The sequence below is a fragment of the Myxocyprinus asiaticus genome, chromosome 12, assembly GCF_019703515.2.
Source record: "Myxocyprinus asiaticus isolate MX2 ecotype Aquarium Trade chromosome 12, UBuf_Myxa_2, whole genome shotgun sequence".
NCBI lineage: Eukaryota > Metazoa > Chordata > Actinopteri > Cypriniformes > Catostomidae > Myxocyprinus > Myxocyprinus asiaticus.
The window spans coordinates 36,864,556-36,887,451 of record NC_059355.1 but is presented as its reverse complement, the minus strand read 5'-3'; the positions used below and the strand labels follow the sequence as shown (position 1 = coordinate 36,887,451).

At 37.6% G+C, this 22,896-nt stretch overlaps 1 protein-coding gene across 5 annotated transcripts in view; it reads left to right on the top strand.

The window, feature by feature from the left end:
* The window catches only part of col7a1 (collagen, type VII, alpha 1), a 139,539-nt gene extending 118,654 nt beyond the window's left edge, over positions 1-20,885 (top strand). For 2 of the 5 annotated variants that reach the window (XM_051711310.1, XM_051711307.1), the window contains exons 104-118: positions 91-126; positions 253-333; positions 1,190-1,243; positions 1,342-1,395; positions 1,507-1,569; positions 12,752-12,814; positions 12,931-13,047; positions 13,185-13,262; positions 13,344-13,397; positions 13,540-13,588; positions 13,892-14,339; positions 16,774-16,905; positions 16,989-17,051; positions 19,372-19,545; positions 19,741-20,885. In XM_051711310.1, coding sequence (XP_051567270.1) covers positions 91-126; positions 253-333; positions 1,190-1,243; positions 1,342-1,395; positions 1,507-1,569; positions 12,752-12,814; positions 12,931-13,047; positions 13,185-13,262; positions 13,344-13,397; positions 13,540-13,588; positions 13,892-13,911 — 669 coding nt within the window. In that variant the 3' untranslated portion in view covers positions 13,912-14,339; positions 16,774-16,905; positions 16,989-17,051; positions 19,372-19,545; positions 19,741-20,885. Of the gene's footprint in view, positions 1-90; positions 127-252; positions 334-1,189; positions 1,244-1,341; positions 1,396-1,493; positions 1,570-12,751; positions 12,815-12,930; positions 13,048-13,184; positions 13,263-13,343; positions 13,398-13,539; positions 13,589-13,891; positions 14,340-14,817; positions 15,031-16,484; positions 16,602-16,773; positions 16,906-16,988; positions 17,052-19,371; positions 19,546-19,740 lie in introns of those variants that run through there. The other 3 variants (XM_051711309.1, XM_051711308.1, XM_051711312.1) reach the window with 3 other exon arrangements.
* The last annotated feature ends 2,011 nt before the right edge of the window (positions 20,886-22,896 follow it).

The following is a 22,896-nucleotide window of genomic DNA, read 5'->3' as shown; positions in this document are numbered from 1 at the left end:
TATATATTTTTGAGTGTATGTGTGTTGTACATAGATGTGTGCAACTGTGTATGTGTGATAATGATCATTTGCTTACTTATTGATTTGCAGGGAGAAGCAGGGCAGCCAGGCATCCCAGGAGAAGCGGTGCGTTTTCTTATTCAGATGCTAGATAATGTCAGCGCATGGGCTGACTGGTTCATGCAGTCCCCCAGACTCAGACGTTTCGCCATCACTGGTTCTTATTTTTATTTCTTTGTCTATGTTCTACAGGGAACACCTGGTAAAGATGGACTTCATGGCATGAGAGGAGAAAAGGGAGAGATTGGGCACACCGGTCTGCGAGGCCACAAGGTGTGTGTGCATCTTAAAGGGACAGTTCACCCAAAAACGAGAATTTTGTCATAATTTCTTTCCTCTGTGAATCAAAAAGGAGATGTTATGCAGATTGAAATTCTCAGTCACCATTCACTTTCATTGTATGGAAAAAAGATTAAATGAAAGTGAATGGTGACTGTGGCTTTGATCCTGCTTAACATCTCCTTTTGTGTTTCACAGTAGAAAGAAAATAATACAGGTTTAGAATGACATGAGGGTGATTTAAATTAAATTTTTGGGTGAACTGTACTTTTAATGGTTGTCCCTTTGATTAAAAGGAACACTGACTCCTGCCAGCATTATCTGTAACCTTGAAGAGACCTTCAGACTAGATGATCACACTGCCTATAATTCCACCACAGTCTGGAACCCAATGCGATTGCATCTGACATTCATCTGCATATGTACCTCAGAGCCACCATAATAAAGTTTTTGTGTGTGTGTGCATGCATGCTTAGAGGAATTGATTTGTCGAGTGCAGCGAGGCACATGAAAGACTCCTGTGAATGAATCATTCCTCTCAGGGATACATGGACCACTGCAGACACAGTACTAGCCACCCTTCAGCCAGAGGCAACATACACACACACTCACATAGCAGATAAGAACTTTTATCTGGTTTCAGTAACCTTGATAGACCTATATCAGTTGTCACTAATAAGATGATAATTGAAGAGTGTGTGTATGTGTTTGTATGTGTGCACGAATGACAGATGAATAGTGCTTTATTCTATTTGTATAGTTCTCTCCCAGGGAGCTGTCTGTGGTGTCAATACTCTCTGTCTGTCTCACTGAGTGATTGACAGTTTGAATGCATTTTAATGGTTTACAGGGTGAACGAGGTGCTAAGGGGGCATGTGGACCAAATGGACAGAAAGGAGATAAGGTGAGTAATAGGGAAAAAAAAAAGAGCCAGAAGGAAGCTTGACAAGGATTTGTGCTGTGTCTTCAAGTTTTGCTGGGAGTGATGAATTTTGTCTGTAGGGTGATTCTGGGATTAATGGAAGATCGGGATTGCCTGGGAGGAAAGGAGAGCAGGTATGTGAAGTACACACACATTTATTTATGAGTGAGGGATGTGATTGATTTGTGATATGAGAAGGATTTGATTCCTGCCATTATTTTGCCATAATAAGAGTCTTACTACAGGGTGAAGCAGGGCCTACAGGACCCATGGGAAGCCCAGGGAAGGAGGGACTCATTGGAGCTAAGGTAAGAGAATGTTGCACAGGAAACATATTCCAGTCTGAAATCACTGAATAATACCTGAATAATACTGATACAAAACCTGTAAAAGTTTCTCGTTATTCATTTCAGCACCACTGCAAAAACTAATATGCTTTTGAATAAACTCCTTTAGTTTAAAGACTGAATATGAATATACTTATTAACAAATTTAATGAAAACAATGTTACATATAATAAAAGCTGCATCCCAATGGAGTTGCAGTCGGAACCTGAAAATCAGTCATAGCTTAAAGGGATAGTTCACCCAAAAATGAAAATTCTCTCGTCATATACTCGCCCTCATGCCATCCCAGATGTATATGAATTTCTTTCTTCTGAAGAACACAAATGAAGATTTTTTGAAAAGTATCTCAGCTCTGTAGATCCATATAATGCAAGTGAATGGTGATCGGACCTTTGCAGCTTCAAAAATCATATGAAGGAAACATAAAAGTAATCCATATGACTACAGTGTTTAAATCCATATCTTTAGAAGCGATATAATAGGTGTGGGTGAGAAACAGAACAATACCTTTATGCTTCTATTGTTCTCCTCATTTGTAAGTTATTTTTGATTTAAAAAAAAAAAATGTCTGCTAAATTAATAAATGTAAATATTGAAGTCCTTTTTTACTCTAAATCACACTTTCAGATGTGAAAGTTAAACTAAACAGGCACCATATGTTACTTTCAAATGTGAAAGTGAAAGTGGAGATTTAGAGTTTAAAAAAAAAGGCCACTGGGGTCTTATGGATTATTTCCTTTATGTGATTTTTGGAGCTACAAAGGTCTGATCATCATTCACTTGCATTGCATGGACCTACAGAGCTGAGAGTTTCTTCTAAAAATCTTTGTTTGTGTTCTGCTGAAGAAAGAAAATCATACACATCTGGGATGGCATGAGGGTGAGTAAATGATGAGAGAATTTTTATTTTTGGGTGAACTATCCTTTTAAATGTTTTATGTGGCTGACATCGCTTGCTGGGTGCTGTTTCTGTCATGAGAAACTAGCAGTGAGTATCAAGATTTAGCGCCTTACAGTACAGGTCAAGGTAATCAAATAGCAAAATAAAATATGTCGCTTTCCTAATATACATCCTCCCGGGTATGGCACGGGACCCATCATTTTGGTGGTAGCTCGTGAATGGAACAGTGGCACGCTCCTTCCCTCCGTAGTACTAGGGTCTTCTCCTTGGGCAAGAGAAGAATAACCCTTAAGCGTCCCTTAATAGGGTTACAAACTTCTCTTCATTTTACTTTGATACTCATCCCCCGTGAGGACCCGGGGTAGAATAGGTCCCCAGCACACCCTTGCTGTTCGTAAAAGTTGACAAATGGGGCAACTTCTTTGCCGTAAGTTGCAAACTGTGTCTGTGGAGGAAGAGGTCCTGGTACTTGAGGAATGCGGTTAGCTGCGGCTTTCCCAGGTCCAACACAGTGCTTTGGCTCTAACTTCATATAGACGGGAGGTTGGAAGGTCCCGGTCCAATCGAGCGGCTAGTCGTGACGTGCCCTGGATAGTCTTTGGCAATTCAATCAGCCATATCTTACTCATCCTGAAGGCGATGGCTTAGGGTCAGTCGAGTAAGTTGAACTTTCGGTTCTTCTTGCTCGAGTATATCATCTCTGTATCTCTGGTGCATATCTGCAGGAGATCTGTGGCTCTGTGCATCCTCCTGTTGGGCTCTGAGGTGGGTGGGGAGCAGAGATGATGAAACCAAATAATACTAACATGGCTAACAAACCCCAAAATGACGTATGTTGGATCAGAATTCGGATGATGATTCAGAGAATGGTTGTGTGTTCTCCCAAAAAAACTGTAAACTGGCAGAGGTTTATTGTACTTGAATCTTTATCACCTGATGCGCCCCTTACAATGTTATCCCCTTTCGCAATACAGAAAGAAATCTCAGGTATAGCAGGGACTGTCAAAGATGTGAAGAAGTTGAGGTCTGGTCAAATCCTTGTGGAATGTGCAAAGAAAGCTCATGATGATAATCTAATGCGTGCTAATATATTTGCTAGGGTTCCTATGAAAGTCTTTTATCACCCACATCTAAATAACAGCAGAGGAGTAATCCGTACAAGAGAACTTCAGGATATGGATGAGGTCGAAATAGCCTCAGAACTAACACAGCAAGGAGTAACATATGTGAAGAAAATCACAATTAAAAAAGAAGACCAAATAATAAAAACTAACACGTATATCATGACTTTTAACAAATCTCAACCACCAGAAAGAATCCAACTAGGATATTTGAGTGTTCCTGTTGATATCTTCTTTCCTAACCCTTTAATTTGTTTTAATTGCCAAAAGTTTGGTCATGGCTCTGCTGGTTATAAGAACAAGCCTATTTGCTGTAATTGTGGAGAAGAAGGACATGCAAATTGTTCAAAGCCATCAAAATGTATTAATTGCAAAGGCGACCATCAAGCCTTATCTAAAGATTGTACTATATGGATCAAAGAAAAAGAATTTCAAAAAGTAAAATGCCTTAAAAAGATGAGCTACCTGGAAGCACGCAAAGAGGTTGAGAGGATGACTTCAAATTTGAAAAATCCTTCGCCTCTGTAGCTCAACTGGCAATGAATACTGTTTACTGCCAAACATACAACTAATTATCAAAAGTTCAACGTCCTCAAAAAAGAATGTGCAAGAAACCCAAACTTCAAAAAGTCAGACTCAAACCAGTGAAGATCAAAGCTTGATAATAGAGAACTCTCTCTCTTCAAAAGGAAAGAAGTCACAGCATGGCACAAGAGCACATCAATCAAAGGCTAGTCAGGAAAGTAGATCTCAGAAGATTGAACACACAAAGGACATCGATATGGAGGGAATATTAGCCCCCTGTAGCTGTAGTGCTTCCCCTAAGGGTAGGAGTAAAGGGCATATTCCCGTTCTACCCACCTGATGGGTAGTCACATTATTCAGTGGAACTGTTGAGGAGTTAAGGCAAATTTTGCAGAACTTCAGCGTCTAACTGCTTTACTTAATCCTCTTGCTGTTTGTCTCCAAGAGACACACTTATCACCAAACAGCACTTTTTCTCTGAAACAGTTTATAAGTTTAAATGCATTTGGCCCAAATATACATCGTCTGTCCGGCGGGGTGGCCATCTTATTAAGACAGGATATAATTCACAGTCAGATCACAATAGACACCCACTTACAAGCAATGGCCTTATGTATAACTCTCCATAAAACTATTACTTTGTGCTCAATTTATATACCCCCTGATGTTACTGTGACCTTACAAGACTTGAACAAATTGGCTGATCAGTGCCACCCCCTTACATCATTATGCGTGACTTTAACAGTCATAGTCCATTATGGGGAGGAAGCCACACTAATGTGAAGGGCAAAAGAGTTAAAGACTTTATTAGTAAAAACACTCTGTGCCTCTTCAATGATGGCTGAAATACGTACACCAGGGTTATGGAACATATTCTGCCATTGACTTGACAATATGCAAACCCGAGTTATTGCTTAACTTCTCGTGGAAAACCTGGGATGACCTATGTGAAAGTGACCACTTCCCTTTTGATACTCACCTCTACAAGTCTAGACAACAAAGAACCCCAAGATGGCAACTCATAGCCAACTGGTACGTTTCAAACCATATGCTATGAAAAATTTAACATGAGGATTAAAAATAACCAAGACGCAGCAAAAAGCTTTATGGACACTTTAATTGAAATAGCAAATTAAACTATTCCTAAGACATCATCAAAGCCACATTGTAAGTCTAACCCATGGTTCAACGACAACTGCAAAAAGGCTATCAAATCCCAGAAAAAAGCAGAGAAACTCTTCAACAAACATCCAACAACAGAGAATCTTACAAAACTAAAAAGATGTCAGGCACAATCACGAAGAATCATAAATGAGACAAAAAGACAGAGCTGGAGAAATTTTGTATCTAGTCTTACATCAGATATACCATCCAAAAAGATCTGGGATTTGATTTGAAAGATGGAAAATAGGGGAGTTGTTCCACAAGTTCAACATATTAAACATCAAGGCACCCTATTAACTACAAAACAGGAAATAGCAAATAAACTAGCAAAGTCTTTTGAGAAGAACTCCTCACTTAAACTGTCGACATAATTTCAATACAATAAGAATACAATAAGAACAGAAACCCCTTGATTTCTCCTCAAACAATATGGAACTATATAATCAACCTTTCACAGTGGAGGAGCTTTCGAGAGCTTTAAAGCGTGCTCATAATTCAGCAGTTGGACCAGACAAAATGTATTATGAGTTTTTGAAGCATCTGCCCCATACAGTACTACTGCTCCTTCTGGAAATTTTTAATACCATCTGGAGAACAGGAAATTTTCCTTCATCCTGGCAAGAAGCAATAATTATACCCATACCGAAACCAGGCAAGGACCATTCTGATGCTAACAATTATCGCCCAATAGCACTGACCAGCTGCCTCTGTAAAACAATGGAGAGAATGGTCAATGACCGTCTAGTGTACATACTAGAGTCTGAACACAAGATCAGTAAATTCCAGTGTGGGTTTAGAAAAGGAAAAAGCACATTGGATCACCTTATTAGACTGGAATCATTTGTACGGGACAGGTTTATTAAAAAAGAACATGCTGTAGCCGTTTTCTTCGACCTGGAGAAGGCTTATGATACCACTTGGAGATATGGCATCCTTAAAGATCTATATGAATTCGGTCTTCAAGGCAAATTACCCATTTTTATTTCCAATTTCCTGTCCAATAGGCATTTCCGTGTTCAGATAGGAACTACCCTGTCAAATTCACATATTCAAGAACTAGGGGTCCCTCAAGGAAGCATTCTCTCTGTTACACTTTTCAGTATCAAAATTAATAGTATAGCATATGTTATAATGCCCAATATTTTTTGCAGTTTATATGTTGATGATCTGTGTATTTGTTACAGTGGAAAAAATATGAATGTAATCGAACAACAAGTACAATTATGCATCAATAAGATAAATGAATGGTCAATCATAAATGGATTTAAATATGCACTTTTGCCTTTTACGGTCTCTGCATCCTGACCCAGACTCGTTTTTGGATGGAGAACCCATCAAAGTCATCAGAGAACTTATATTTTTAGGACTTGTGTTCGATAATAAACTCACCTTTATTCCACACATGAGAAACCTGAGGAAAAAGTGTTTCAAGACATTGAATATTATAAAAGTGCTGGCAAAATCAAAATGGGGTGCTGACTTCACTGTACTTTTACGACTTTACAGAGTGCTAGTCAGATCCCGGCTAGACTATGCATGCTTTGTTTATGGCTCAGCAAGAAAGTCCTACATTCAAATTCTGGACACCTTACATCCCAAAGACTACGACTGGCTTTAGGAGCATTCAGAACCTCTCCGGTTCAGAGTCTTTTCACAGAATCCAGAGAACCTCTTCGGTTCAGAGTCTTTTCACAGAATCCAGAGAACCTTCACTCCAGAACAGACGTTTGAAGTTGGCACTACAATATGCAGTGAAACTTGAGGCAAACCAAAGCAATCCAATACCAGACAGTTTTTCACCCCGAACGATCTTACTTATATGAAGCCAGACCCAGATATATCAGACCTTTTGGAATGAGGATGAAACCTTATCTAGAAAACCTGGATATCAATTTGGACAACTTAACCCAAGCTCATGTTTGTCCTATACCACCGTGGGATCTGAAAAGGCCAAATATCATTTTGACAAAGACCCAGCAGAAAAAGACAGAGACACACCCTAATGAGTACCACCAGCAATTTTTAGATATAAGATGTGCTTTTCCTCTCCATAAACCTGTTTTCACTGATGGATCAAAAGCAGATAATAAAGTTTCGGCAGCAGCAGTTATCGGAGATCAACACTATGGAATCCGTATTCCTGGTCAATGTTCCATCTTTACTGCTGAAGCTCATGCTCTGCTTTTAGCTTTGGAAAATTTTAAGAATGAACAAGAATGACATTTTTTAATCTTCACAGACTCAAAATCTTGTCTTCAAGCTTTGGAATTTGTAAAGACTGATCACCCCATTATTTTGAGTATTTTAACTAAAGTAGACAATTTACAGAAAGAAAACTTCAGTATCTTTTTCTGCTGGATCCCAGGTCATTTTGGACTGTTAGGCAATGAGAAAGCAGATATCACAGCTAAAGAAGCTGTTGGGCCTCATGTATTCAGATAGAAGACAAAGGCAGGCCTTACACAGTCATAAAACCTAACTCAAGCCCCCACATACCAGGTCATAAATTATACTGATAAAAGTCGCACCAAAATAAAACAAAGGGAGTCCAAAACAGACTACAAATCCCATGAAGCCTTGCTCACTAAAGGATTGAACTCCCAACTCCTATTGGATGAGGCACACAACAGAACGTCCCTCAAACCATGACATCATCAGGAGTAGAAATACCTCTGAAATGCTTCCGGGATTTGCTTCCAGCAGCTTTGTTCACCGAGTATAGACGTAGCTCATCGCTACTCTCAGGTGCAACCTCGTGGCACAAGGAAGTAACGTCCGACTTGAAACTGTGGCCATACAATCTCCATCTCGCTGGACGAGTTGAGATTACTCTGTGTTCAACCGAACACTCTAACGGATCCGAAGGAGACCGCCGAGCAATCCGCATCTTCATCTGTTTGCCTGCAGAAGTGAAGAGATTAAAGAATTCTCTTCCATCAAAGAACGCGGGACTGCTTACGAGCCGTCCACCGCGTCTCTGAGTGATAAACTAACAGCTGCTGTCTCTCCCACGATCACGAAATCGGCTTTAGGGCTGTCACTTTATTCTCTCTCTCTCTCGTACTAACCACACACACACACACACACACACACACACACACACACCTTATGTGTTATAGGATTATTTTAGTTTCCATATCTAATCATATCACTGTTTAGTTTGTAGTTGTATGTCGGAAGTTTATTGACTGCATTGTATTAATTATTAATTGATATTACTGCATAAATAAACTTTGTTATGTTACAAAGAGAAGTGTTTTGGTTTGTTTTGCATACACCTGTGTCATGCTGATGGGATGTCAGTGCTCGGATTCAAGCCTTGTTAAGTCAGTGTTAATACTTATTAATATTCTCTTGATTTTTAATAATTAATAATTATCTTTGATGATTGTTGAATTTGAATGATCAATAAGCTAGTGTTAATTTTAATTATGTTTCATCGATGTTAACAATTAATGATTCTCTTTGATAATTGTTGATTTAAAGGATTAAAAAAGCTAACATTGATTCTCATCAATTTTCTATTGATTTTAATAATTAATAATTATATTTGATAATTATTGATTATTGCTAATAACCAAACCCGCTCCTAAATGTAGCGCACTACATTTACTGGAGCCCCATATGAGGTTTTAATGAGTTAGATTCAATTAATTAATTTAAATATTAATTAATAACTAAAGAAATAATTATTAATTATTTCTGATAGTAACACTGATCTAAACAACCAGTAAAGCCCTACAAAGCCCTTTCTCTAGAAATCACAGAATGTAACAGGGCTCAACGCTAAGAATTTTTTCTACTGGTCCGGTTGGGCCAGTGCTTCAGATTTTTACTGGCCCTGTCAAAATTTTCACTGGCCCCAACACAAAAATGACAAATAGCTGTTTTTACCATCATGGCTTTTTTATACAATGTCCCCCAGGGGCCTGGATAGCTCAATGAGTGAAGACGCTGACTACCACACCTGGAGTCACGAGTTCGAATCCAGGGCATGCTGAGTGAAACCAGCCAGGTCTCCTAAGCAACCAAATTGGCCTAGTTGCTAGGGAGGGGAGAGTCACATTGGGTAACTTCCTTGTGGTCGCTATAATGTGTGGTTCTCGCTCTCGGTTGGGTGTGTGGTGAGTTGTGCGTGGATGCCGGGGAGAACAGCATGGGCCTCCACACACACTACGTCTCCTCAATAACACGATCAACAAGCCACGTGATAAGATGCGTGGATTGACAGTCTCAGACGTGGAGGCAACTGAGATTCGTCTACTGCCACCAAGATTGAGGGGAGTCACTACGCCACCACAAGGACTTAGAGCACATTGGGAATTGGGCATTCCAAATTGGGGAGAAAAAAATAAAAAATATAATATCCCCCAAAATGTAATCATATTTATAATTTGCAAGATATGATTTATGCCTTATGTAATCCCATATATGTGCTTTACAGATGTAAATTCATAAATACATCATTAACCTCAGCCGTCCTGCCATTTACACATGTGCTTTTAAGCCAAGAGTTCTGTGGAGGAGATGATGGGTTTTCGGTCACCCGTTTAGTCATGCTGTCATGCAACTTTTGCCCATGTGTAGTGTTTTCACAAGAAGGATCAAAGATTATTCACTGAGTTAAAGATTTGATTATTGGCTGAGAGAACAGACTTGCTACTAAATCGGTTGTGATGTGTAATATACAGTAGGTAGATATTAGGCCTAATATGTGAATTAACAATGTGTATATAACATGAATTCAGACAACCCAAACAAGACCAACACAGACTAATATACAAAGAACAAAAAATAAATAAATACCTGTATGGTCCAGAAATTAGACATGTAACAGGTGTTTTATGAGGATGATATGAAGTAGACTTTCAAATATTCACCTTCACCCTGCAGCTGAACATCTCTGATAATAATAGCCATAGTGATCTTGCTGCTTTTCATATCAAACACTTTTATTATGTCGAATTAATGTTTACATTTTGAAACATTACCTAATTAAATGTATACTTACATTTTGAATATGGAGCAGCTCATGATTTTCAGACACATGTATAACTGGGGTTTAACAAAGTTTATTATGTCTCATTCGGCGCTTCATTTCTAAAGGCGAATTAATGAGAAAATTTGTTTGTTTGTTTACAGTGGGAATAAAACTAGCACTTTGTCCCTTTACGAGAGCACATGCATGTTAAACATGAGATGATGATGAGACATATGCATGGAGAGACATGGATTTTCAGTCCTATAGATAGAAACTGTTGATTTCTTGTGTTCTAATGTGTGGATTATTAATTTTCACCAACATGTAAAAATGAAAAATGTGGGATTTCGTGCACTGTGAACACGGAATGTATGGGGATACTTAAAATGTTGCACAAGACGTTAAATTCCGCGCAAAATTCATTAAGTGGGTTTTTTTCCTGCTATTTTCTACACATTGGTAATAGCTGCTGCTAAGACACTTGGAAAAGAGTGAGGACAGTGCTAGGAGAGTGTGCATCTAGTGCGTGCACACGACTGTGCCTTGGTGCGCCCAGTATATTATGCATTTGCGCGTCTTTGCGAGATATATAGTTCGCGCTCGCTCCTCGGTTAGAAGACTTCATTTGCTCCGTGTAATTTTTGTGCTCTCTCGCTTGTTGCTTGCACTAATTTTCTAAATGCAGCACTGGCCCGATCGGGCAAGTGACAGTTCTAGCAACTGGCCCGAATGTTTCTCACACTGGCCCCGGGCCATCGGGCAGTCCTTATTGTCGAGCCCTGTATAGTATTCCACCCACGGACCTAAAACCCTTACTAAACTCTTATATCTCTAACAAGTGGCAGATAGAATGGGACGAATGTAAAAACAATAAGCTTTATGAAATAAATCCCAGTATAACTAATAATCTTTTCTCTAACTTTGAAAATAGGCATGATCAAATTGTATATACTAGGTGTCGAATAGGTCATTCTAGACTGACACATGGATTTTTATTAAAAGGTGAAGAACCTCCGTCATGTCTTTCCTGTCAGACTATACTGACTATTAAGCACATTTTATTGGATTACGCTGCTTTTAATACTATTAGACAAAGGTTTTACTCAGAAACAAGCTTATCAGACATTTAAAAAAATGTATCACCTAAACATATCTTAGAGTTTCTGTCTAACATAAAACTAAAATTCCTTATTTAATTTGTATGTTTTTGATACTTAATCTGTTCTCACCGTGTGGATAGCCTTGTTGCTGACATGGCGCTAAAAATAAACAAATAAATAAATAATATACATCCTCTCCTCATACAGTCAGTAAAATCACACCCACTTGCCAATAAGCCATGTGATGTCATAGATAGACTATAGTTTTAGTTGTAGTTAAATGTAATTGTATCATGCATCTTGGCTTAATTTAATTCTTTATTTAATTTTGTAATTGATAATTTGTTTTATTTTGTTAATTTTCGTCATGTCATGGTCATCTGGTCACTCTGTTAAATTTGAAAATTAGGTAAACATTGTTTTTAAATGTGTACTCAGTAATTTTTTTTCCTCATTTAAAAAGTTTTAATTCTAAAGGAATTAATTGTAATTTTGAAACATGTATTAAATCATGACCACTCACATGAGATGAAGACTCCAGTCATATCAGTAACTTAATAAAAGCTGTTTTAATCTACATGGAAAGGGTCCCCTCATAGATGGTGCCAAATTAAAATTACATGACCAGCCAAATAATACTCGCTTAATCTCAGTAACCACCCTGTTATTGGACACTTTTATTCATGGATTGAATCAGTTATGGCTGACTGTGAATAGTGAGTCTCTACAATAGCATCGGTAACTAAAAACTATTGCTTTTGAATGATGCTGCCTCTATGCCTATAGGTCATTTTAAGTCCTAGATGAAATGTAAAACAAATACTGAATGCACCTTTAAAGTAATTATTTTGGTGAACAATTGAATTGTAATTAGGAAAGTACAAAAATAAACAGTGAATTCAAAATATAGGTCATTCATACATTTATCAGGCTATCATAACCTATAACAGTCTACAGTTTTGGCTATTGAAAAGCCTAACAATGTAATTTGTCTGTGACTGTCATTGGTGTTTTACCACATTGGTGTGTGTTAAAGGTAGAAATAATAACAATACAATATATAGAACAGCCTACAAGACTGTTCTTGAATATTACCACAATTTTTTCTATAATAGGCCATTTTTTTGTCACAGCTGGCTTGCCTGTGGTGATGGCACTCGGGTACCATCTGAGATGTACTATAATACTGTAGAAAGACTGGTATTGTTATATTTTTTCATCATGTTACTGGACCATTTTACAGAAACATAGGATTACATAATCTGCATTCCTTGCAGTTTCAGAGAATAGAGTGAGAAAAGTGCATAGACGCTTTGAACAAACTGTGTAATGATGATCTGTTGATGCCCAGGGTGACAGAGGCTTTGATGGAGTTATAGGGCCTAAGGGAGCACAGGGAGAGAAAGGTGAACGGGTGAGTATACAGTACTTAACCTCTCCTGCTGTTCTGAACTTAACACTGCTGATCTCAGGAAAGCCGAGGCTTATCAAATGATCCACCTGAAAACGTCTTTCTCTTGCTTCCTTAAGGGCTCACCTGGTATCCCTGGCCTTCCTGGTCCAAGAGGTGTGGACGGACCCCCTGGTTTAACTGGCCCTCAAGGACCTGCAGGAGGTAAAGGTCCAGAGGGGCTGCAGGGACAAAAGGTATCAAACTTACTGTATGTTAACTTTTATGTGCAAAGGAATAATTGTATATGTATAAAACTGCTATTCATCTGCACAAGGAGGTTTGGAGTCATGGTTAGGTTATCACATGTAAGGTGTTGAATCTTTTATTGTAGGGAGAACGAGGTCCTCCAGGGCCTGCCATGGTGGGCCCACGTGGCATCCCAGGGATCCCTGGGGAGAGAGGAGAACAGGTGACTGTACACACTCTCTACCTCTGAATTTTCTCTCTAGACTGTCATCTCTAAAGATGTCTGTTTGCGTCTTTGTATCAGGGTGAGATAGGCTCTGATGGACCTAAAGGAGACAGAGGAGACCCAGGCATGACGGTCAGAACAAATAGAGATTTATGATTTACAGTATTGCAATGTATTACGCATATTTTATGCGGCTATTTGAGCCTCAATTTGAGCCCTCAAAATTGTTAACAATGACACAAAGACTGGTTGCATCTCTCTTTACTCTTTAAAGGAGGATGAGATTCGGGCTTATGTTCGAAGTGAGATAAACCTGAATTGTGGTGAGTAGCTCTTTGCTGCAGATGGAGATAAATTAGGATTTTACATTTATGAAACCATCACCACCTGAAACTGAAAACCATCAATTCTCAAAGTATAAAATAAAGTGCTGTCCTAAATATTTTTTTTTTTTTTTTTTCTTGTTGAATCTTCTGTTTCATTCTGAAATATGTCACATTATGGAAGTAAAATTGGTTTTAAATATATTTTCATGTTGACTCTTTAGAGAACCACCATATTTTAAATCCTTCTACTGTACTGTTTTCCTCATTTAATCAAATATCTCTGTCTCTCTCCCCTCTAAGCTTGCGGAGGTAAGTTGTGACTTTACTTTAGCCATGATATAGGCAGTAAACATTTTCATATCATTTTATCAGCCTAAAACTCATGTGCACACAGTAAACTAACAGTAGGTGTGTGTGTGACTGTCTTGTGTGGTCTCTCTAGTCTGTATAAACCTTTGTTTTAAATAAGTTTGTGAGAATGTCTGGTTTGTGTCCACCTGGCTGAACATCTGGAGTTTGTGCATCCTAATTTGTTGTTCTCACGCATGGTTGCCTGAGTGAGTGCGTCTCTCATTGAGGGTGTGAGTGTTTGTGTTTACTGATGGGTTTTGCTATCTTGCGTTTGTGTGATTTGTTGTGGGCGTGTTCTCAGGTGTTGAAGAAGTTCAGATCTCTGTACCAGTGCAGCCTTACCGAAGTCACTCCTCCACGTCCCCTGAGCGCTCTATAACCCGTGGGGATGAGGAGGGTGAGTCATATCCTCCATCCATCCTTCTATCACTGTCTGTTTATTCCCCTTTCTTTTAAACTACTTAGCTAAAACCTTCTGTCACAGTGGCCTGTATTGTCTGTGTTCCTTTCTAACTTTATAGGAATAGTTCAACCATAAAATCAGAATCCTTTCATAATTTACTCACTGATGTGTCATTCCAAAGCCATATGATTTTGTTTCTTCTGTCGAGATATTATGAAGATTCACACTATTTTTTTCCATACAATAAAAGCATACAGTGAAAGAAGGTCAAATGGGTTTTAAACAGTAAATGTTGACAAAATATTTGCTTTAAAGACCCAGTGAAATCAAAATTAAAGTTTTGTTGCTTTTATTCCATATCTAAAATCTTTTAGGTAATCTATATGCTAGTGTACTTCTAAATATTTACAAAATGTGTTTTTAGAAGATATAAGCTTTTAAAATCTGCAGTCTCTCTCTTCCTGCTAAACAGACCCAGACAACATCATGACGTCACATAGAGGCTGAGAAACGTCCAATCAAATGCTTTTTAGAACGAGAATGCACCCTACCACTATGTCTGATTAGCGAACTTGGCTGTGGTCTAACCCGCACCGAAGATGCCTTCACAGGGCACTTTAAAGGGAGCACAATCCATGCTGTAGGGTCGTTCAAAACAGAATTGCCAAAAAGAATCACTTAAAAAGTGAGTTCTGAATGACCGTTATCACCTTTCTGCCCTCTGAAGCTCTCACAGTGGAGGGTAACTATCTTTGACAGGAATAGGACTTAGGGATCATCACTTCTGAATAGAACGCGCACAAGGGAGCTTGATGCGATGAAAGTTGCTTCAGTTAATTAATGTTTAATGCAGCCGTTTTTCTGAGGTTTCCTGAGATGTACAGCACAAGTGTTCTTAAAGGGTTAATTCACCCAAAAATGAAAATTCTCTCATAATTTACTCACCCTCATGCAATCCCAGATGTGTATGATTTTCTTTCATCTGCAGAACACAAACGAAGATTTTTAGAAAAATATCTCAGCTCTGTAGGTCCGTACAATGCAAGTGAATGGGTGCCAAAATTTTGAAGGTCCAAAATCCACAAAAGGGCAACATAAAAGTGCTCCAGAGGACTCTGGTGGTTAAAACCATATCTTCGGAAGCGATATAACATTATTTAAGTCCTTTTTCCTTCACTTTCACTTTATCCTCCTCCTGTTTTTTGTGCTTCACATTCTTTGTGTAAATTGACCCCTACTGGGCATGGAGAAGAATTTATGATAAAAAATGAATTAACTATTGATCTGTTTCTCACCCACACCTATCATATCGTGTCTGAACACATGGATTTAATCACTGGAGTCTTATGGATTACTTTTATGCTCCCTTTATGTGGATTTTGGAGCTTCAAAATTTTGGCACCCATTCACTTGCATTGTGAGGACCTACAGAGCTGAAATATTCTTCTAAAAATCATTATTTGTGTTCTGCAGAAGAAAGAAAGTCATACACATCTGGGATGCCAGGAGGGTGAGTAAATCATAAAATACTTTTCATTTTTGGGTGAACTATCCCTTTAATTCTTTGTTTAAGTGTATTCAAAACATTGATATCAGAATCAGAATGAGCTTTATTGCCAAGTATGCTTCCACATACAAGGAATTTTTCTTGGTGACAGAAGCTTCCAGTGCACAAACAAAACAACAACAAGACAGAGATAATAATAAAAAAAAAGAAAGTAAAAAAAAAAAGAATACAAATAAAAAGCAAATATAAATATATATAGAAATACACAATAACACAAAAATATATATAGTATGATATACAGTATTCTGATCTTTTACTCGCTTGTTTCTCATTTATCTGCATTGACTTGCACAACGGTTCCAGCCTCATCATAAGCAAAGACCCCAATGCGCTGTGTTTGTTTGTGGGCTGGTTGTGTAGTAACGTAGTCAGGTAGATCATCGTTCAGTTCTCCAGTCAGTAGAAGCGGTCGGACTCTGTGTTGAGATCACGTCTTAGTTGCCCCAGCTAAACATCGACTCGGGTATGAGAAGCAGCAGGGGTGTGTGTGTGTGTGTGTGTGTGTGTGTATATGTGTGGCTTTGTCGGACACTGCAATGTAAACTAAAGCCTGTTGGCTATTTTTTTAAAAGGCACAAGCCATTCAACAAGTACCGTCCCAACTTCAGTTTTCAGTAGGAAATACATCAACAGGCCAAAGAAAACTGCACTCATCAATGCACTTCAGGGGGCTTTAAACAGAAACAACAGTATGTTTTTGTCATTAACATAATTGGTATATGCTACATTCATGCTTGTATTTAACATTATCCAGTTGCACATGTACATTGATTGCTTTCAATCTAAGATTCCAGTATTCTAATCTCTGATTTCCAAGAACGTTCACCTGCCTTGCTCATGTGTCTGTGCACCTTTTTGCAGGTCAGAAACTGCGTGTAGTTATGAACACTAATGATCCAGACTATGAGCACATTTACTCTATAGAGACCTATAATGATGATGTTCCAATGGTGGAGACTGCTGACTACGACACCACTGTCAATAAAAGTCAGGGTATGTAGTTTGTACCTCTAAAAATCAGTTTGTGTTTGTGGGTGTGTGTGCAGACACAGCATAATATATGGATATTTTGGCAGGCAAAACAGACTCTGTTGATTCATTTAAAGTTGAAAGGACAAAAAGAGAGGTGAAAGGCGAAGGTAAGCCATCACTCGTGATTCATCATGGTAAATAAAGGTGTTGATTCAGTCACAAAGTTTGTGCATGAGTTTGTTTGGGGAGCCTGGCTGTACTAATGCATCTCAAATATGTGCCATGGTAATAACAATATCAGTGGTAAGATACATGGTGCACGTTGTTACTGCTTTTCCATATCTTTGATGTAAGTTGGGAAAGAAAAATCTGAAATACTGTCTGTGGAAACATACTAAACTTTTGTTGATGTCTCTGTCCTCAAATCCCTAACAAATACGCTTGATGATGACTATCACAATCTTGCACTCTATAATTGTTGCACTTCATTGTTCTTAGCTGTGCTCACTTCCTGTTGTTTCTCTGTGTGCCTTCAGCACACTGTCAGCCCTCTGACTCATCTGTTTGACAGCTCTTAGCACCAGATTGCAGACAGCTTGCCCACCACAGAAAAGAGCAGAACATTTCTACAGATGTGAACTGAATGAACATGTACACTACTGATCAAAATTTTTGAAACACTTGACTGAAATGTTTCTCACGATCTTAAAAATCTTTTGATCTGAAGGCGTATGCTTAAATGTTTGAAATTAGTTTTGTAGACAAAAATATAATTGTGCCACCATATTGATTTATTTAATTATAAAACTAAAATTTAATTAAAAAAAAAAAAGTTTTTGAAATTGATGACTTGGACCAAATAATAAAGAAAAGCAGCCAATAAGTGCCCAACATAGATGGGAACTCCTTCAATACTGTTTAAAAAGCATCCCAGGGTGATACCTCAAGAAGTTGGTTGAGAAAATGTCAAGAGTACATTTCTGCAAATTCTAGGCAAAGGTTGACTACTTTGAAGATGCTAAAATATAACACAGTTTTGATTTATTTTGGATTTTGTTTAGTCACAACATAATTCCCATAGTTCCATTTATGTTATTCCATAGTTTTGATGACTTTACTATTATTCTAAATGTGAAAAGAAAAATTATAATAAAGAATGAGTGTTTCAAAACTTTTGACCGGTAGTGTAGTAAGGACGTGTTTAAAAGCTGATTCTGGCTGTTACATTTGTGGGTTTAGAGTGATGTTACAGCCATCCTTAAGCATTTTGCCATCTAGTTCAATTAACAAAGATAAAGACTTTATCTGTAAAAATAACTACCAATTCTTTGTTCGAGTCGGAAATTGATTATCAGTGAGAAAGTACCACGATTCAGACTAATGGCCCCTGCATTAAATTCAGTCTGATTCTGTTCAACTGATGGATTAAAAAGAAGTGCACCAATTGAAATTTTTATTCCACAAATTGAACAGTATGCTGGGCACATTCCTTTCTTGTTTGTCACATAAAAATTTATAAACTCAGCTAAAGATGAATATATACAGGGTTCCCACTATTGGCCAACACTTCTATAGCAAACATGTGGCAACAATGAAGAGTTTGGCGCAAAGCTCATTTGCATGTTAAAATAATGAGTGGCAAATTTATGGCATGTTTGCCACAGGGGTTAGCCAGAACTCTAGATTTTTTTAAAGGGTTATGTCAAACATCATGGAAATTTCTATAGAGAATTGTTTTTATTTATTTTTTGTTTTGTTTTGTTTTGTTTCTGTGCTTTAAAGGTGCACTCAGTAATTTTTCCCCATTAAAAAAAGTTGTACTCCTAAAGAAATTAATTGTAATTTTGAAACATGTTTAAAATCATGACAACTCACATGAGATGAAGACTCTGTGAATAGTGAATTTCTACAATGGCATTTGTAACTGAAAACTGTTGATTTTGAATGATGCTGTATCCACACCACTAGGTGTCACAGTAAGTCCAAGATGACACGAACAAAAGTTACAGTGTGCACCTTTAAAATAGCTCATGAACAAGATATTGCTCTTGGGTAGCGTAAAACTTGCTTGCAAGCCATAAGTATTTCCCATTTATCCGTTAATCATTCTTTTGAGTCAGTTCTTTTCAACAAATTAGTCAAAGTGGTTCACAAATTGGTCAAAATGATTCATTGGCAAATTAGTCTGAATTAAAATGATTTTTACAAAAATCACAAACTCCTGGAAAAGTCATGGAAGATTCAGTGAATTCTCTCTTGAATAACTGTGTAGGAAACACTGCTATTAACTGTAACTACAAGTAGAACTATTGGTACATTTGCTCTGTGACATTAACATACATGTTAATATTTTCACTTGCCTGCATGGTTTTGGCATGTGCCAAAATTCATAATGGGAAAAAAGACGAATTGCCTAGTATCCAGTCATGCCTCTTTTTCTCATGTTTGCCAGCTGTTTAACTATTCCTTCATGTGTGTGTTTATTAGACCCATGCATCTTGCCGATGAACGAGGGTGATTGTTCCCGCTATACTCTACGCTGGTACTTTAACTCTCAGGTGGGCATCTGTAGACCTTTTATCTACAGTGGCTGTGGAGGAAACACTAACCGCTATTTACAAAAAGAAGAGTGCGAGCAACAATGTCTACTGCAGTGAGAAGGTACATTAACACCCACTGACTAATAAATAGAGAAGATGATAAACTGGCAAAACAAATGGTGGTGCGTTAATACATACTTGTTCATTTCAAATTTTAATTGAATGGGATAAAGATGTGTTTTTGCAATGTATCTATTAGAGCAGAGAAGTGTGGACTCTTTTTTTTACAGTTCTTTTTCTTTTTATTCTGTTATAGATTCGTGTTGTAGCCTCTGTGGGCTTGAAGACGAGTGGACTGTAAACAGAGGATCTCAAACTCATCTGCAATATATTTATATATATATATATATATATATATATATATATATATATATATATATATATATATATATATATAAAACTTCAGTGTTGGGCACTGCCATCATGCACAAAAGAAGTTTCAGAGAGGTTTAGAGAAGGTAAAGATTCATATCAACATCTTATCCTCAGCTGGCCAAGCAAATTCTAAATATTGATGAGATCTTTGAGATTTTTCTTATTTATTTTGTGTCTATTGAGCTGTCAAACATTTGTTAATCTTTTAACTTACTGTCAACCTGGTGTCATCTACAGTTAGTTTAGACCAATACTTGTTGCATGGAAGGCAAAAGTCAAATACAAGCATATTTTAATAACATGCTGTCCATATATGGCTCTGTCAAAATATACACAAACAGTTGCACCCAACTTGCAAACACCATTTGGGTGCAGACAATGTATATTACTGTTATAAAACACTTATGACACTTAAGTCAATCACAGCATATCACATTATCTTTCATTTCTTTCTTCCTCTTTGATGTTGTATATTAACATCAAATGAACACCAAGACATTTTCTTAGTTTTCTTATTACATTACAAATATGGTTGCACATATTGTAATTCTTCAGTTCTTCGATTTATCTTAGACTGGTTCTTAGAATGAGTCTGTGCTGTACAAAATTGTACTGTAAATGTATATCTGTATTTTTATCAGCTTGAAATTCAGAATGAATGTTCTTGTATTATCAGATGGTGCATGTTTATCAAATGGTGCTATTTTTATATTGTTGGTTGATTGTAATGTTTTCATGTACGTATGACATGGATTATATTCAGTATTTGTGCTCCATTATAGTATGTACATTACAGTCCACACAGTCTTGTTCATTTAAAGTGATGATAAAACGGTTTGTATTTTTCTTTGCACAAGACACCCCCTGTCAATTTTAATAGTCATCGGTATCCAAAAGCCCAGATATACATTCACAGTAAACCCCTATTTTGGCTGGTTCTACACTGACTTTTTGTGTTAAACGTTTGCTGGTAATACACACTGATATTTAAAAGGGAAAAATAAACATGAAACAAGACATTCTTGATTTGATTTTGTAAAATACGTGAATTTATGTAATTCTTATGCTGTAGCTCTCATTTTATCAATGAATCGTTTATAGTCTACAGTCATGGGTGGCAAGCCCCTTTAACGTTTATTTCCACTTTGTATGAGTGTTTGAGAATGCAAGCACAAATAGATCTACATTTCACTTGTCTTTCTCATATATCAACCAGAGCCTCATTAAAAGGTCAGTGACCACCTGTAGTTCATGTAGACCAGAACTACATGGCCTTTTCATTCTCTCTTCTCTATGTTAATTTCCTGTCACTTTTTGCTGTTTAATTTTTTCTTCTTCATCTATCTTAGTCACACATCTGATGATTCAGTAATGATTCTGGACCATCTCGTTAAGATGCCAACGAAGAATCATTACTATTCTTCCAGGGCTGTCACTCAAACAGTGTTTTCATATTCATACGCATATTTATTCATTGACTGCATTTTAGCCAATCCATCTGTTGGGCTGTTTGATTTGGTTTTATATTCTCATGCCTGCTTAATAACAAACTGGCTGAGTGTCAGTCTTCCCACAGTGTCTAGAGCCTTACAATTCATACTACTTCAATCTGGAAGTGAACTGGTCATTGCGCCTTTTTAATGAGTTTGTCACGACATGCTCCTTTTTATGATTGTATTATCTTCCCTGAGGTCCACTTATAATGTTAGTATAGTTTTTTTTTTTCTTCACTAAATAAAATTATAATGAATCATATATAATCATTTTCCACCCTGTCTCTGGCTCTCTGTCTGAAAAGCTCAGTTTCAAGCTCTCTGGCCCTTTAAGTAAATGCCCACTGTTATGATTGGCTAACATCATGCAGCCCTTCCAATACAGCCATATTTGAAACACAATCCGAAGAAAATGTAAAACTCCACATAACATTATAAAACTACATTTCAGGGATAACACATAATATATTAAAATGTATACTCAAGCGACTGATTCACAAGCAATCCACTCTGATATGAGCCAATAACATACAATCCACGCTGAAATGTTCTGAATACGCAAACATAATACAATCCATGCTGATTTTGTGTGCTTCAACAGGCTAAAACAGAGATGCTGGTCTTCACAGGAGTGACATCTCACACATCTTCCATGTTTGTTTACACACAGAACTGAATGTGTTTCTCCTAGTCAGTGGCAGCAGCAGAATGAGACGCGTTTTTAAAAGTTGCAGTTGTACCGCTCTTAAACCCCTTTCATCGCGCATCGCTGGAAACACATCAAAAAGATCAAAGAAGTCCATATAGTGCATGTGTACAAAAGACTAACAATTAGCAAAGATGGGAGCAAGCATGGTCCAGAATGGCTTCGGAAACGCACAACAGCAAGAGAGCAAACAAACAGCAAGATGAAACACAATGGAGATCTCCTTTTTATAGTAATAACTTGACATGGTGTCTTTTAAAAGTGGTGTGATATGTATGATAATGGTCAAAGCCGTTCATCTAGTGCAGGTTTATGTAGAAAAACATTTAAATCCAGATAGGCACATGAAGGTGTTCTGTGTAAGTCTACTTTGGATGAATCTCCCATGATAAGCCTTCTCTCTTCTTTACCTGTGACTGACTGTGAGCACCAGTGGGCAGGACTAATGGTGCAATGACGAAAGATAGTCGCTGATGTCTTGCTGATGAGCAGTCCTATGCAGATGTATTTGGCTATTTCTAGAGCCTGGTTTAAATAAATTCTATTTTTCTATTAAGGAGGAAGTTTTCAGTTCTGAAACTTACAGTATGTTTTTATAGTACAATTACTTCTTATATGTCAAAAGATCAAGGAAAATTGTATTCCTTGTGTCATGACCCCTTTAATATCAGTCACTGACAACAGTATGTGGTCAGATTTGCTCTGGTGTGCCAGAAGTCAACCCTGTCTTAATATATTATCATGTTTTAATCAAGTCTGGTGGTACAGTGTGTTGAATATTTAGAAAAATGAGGTTGCTTACAAGTGGATGCTTACTTCATCCTCTCAGATCATTGCA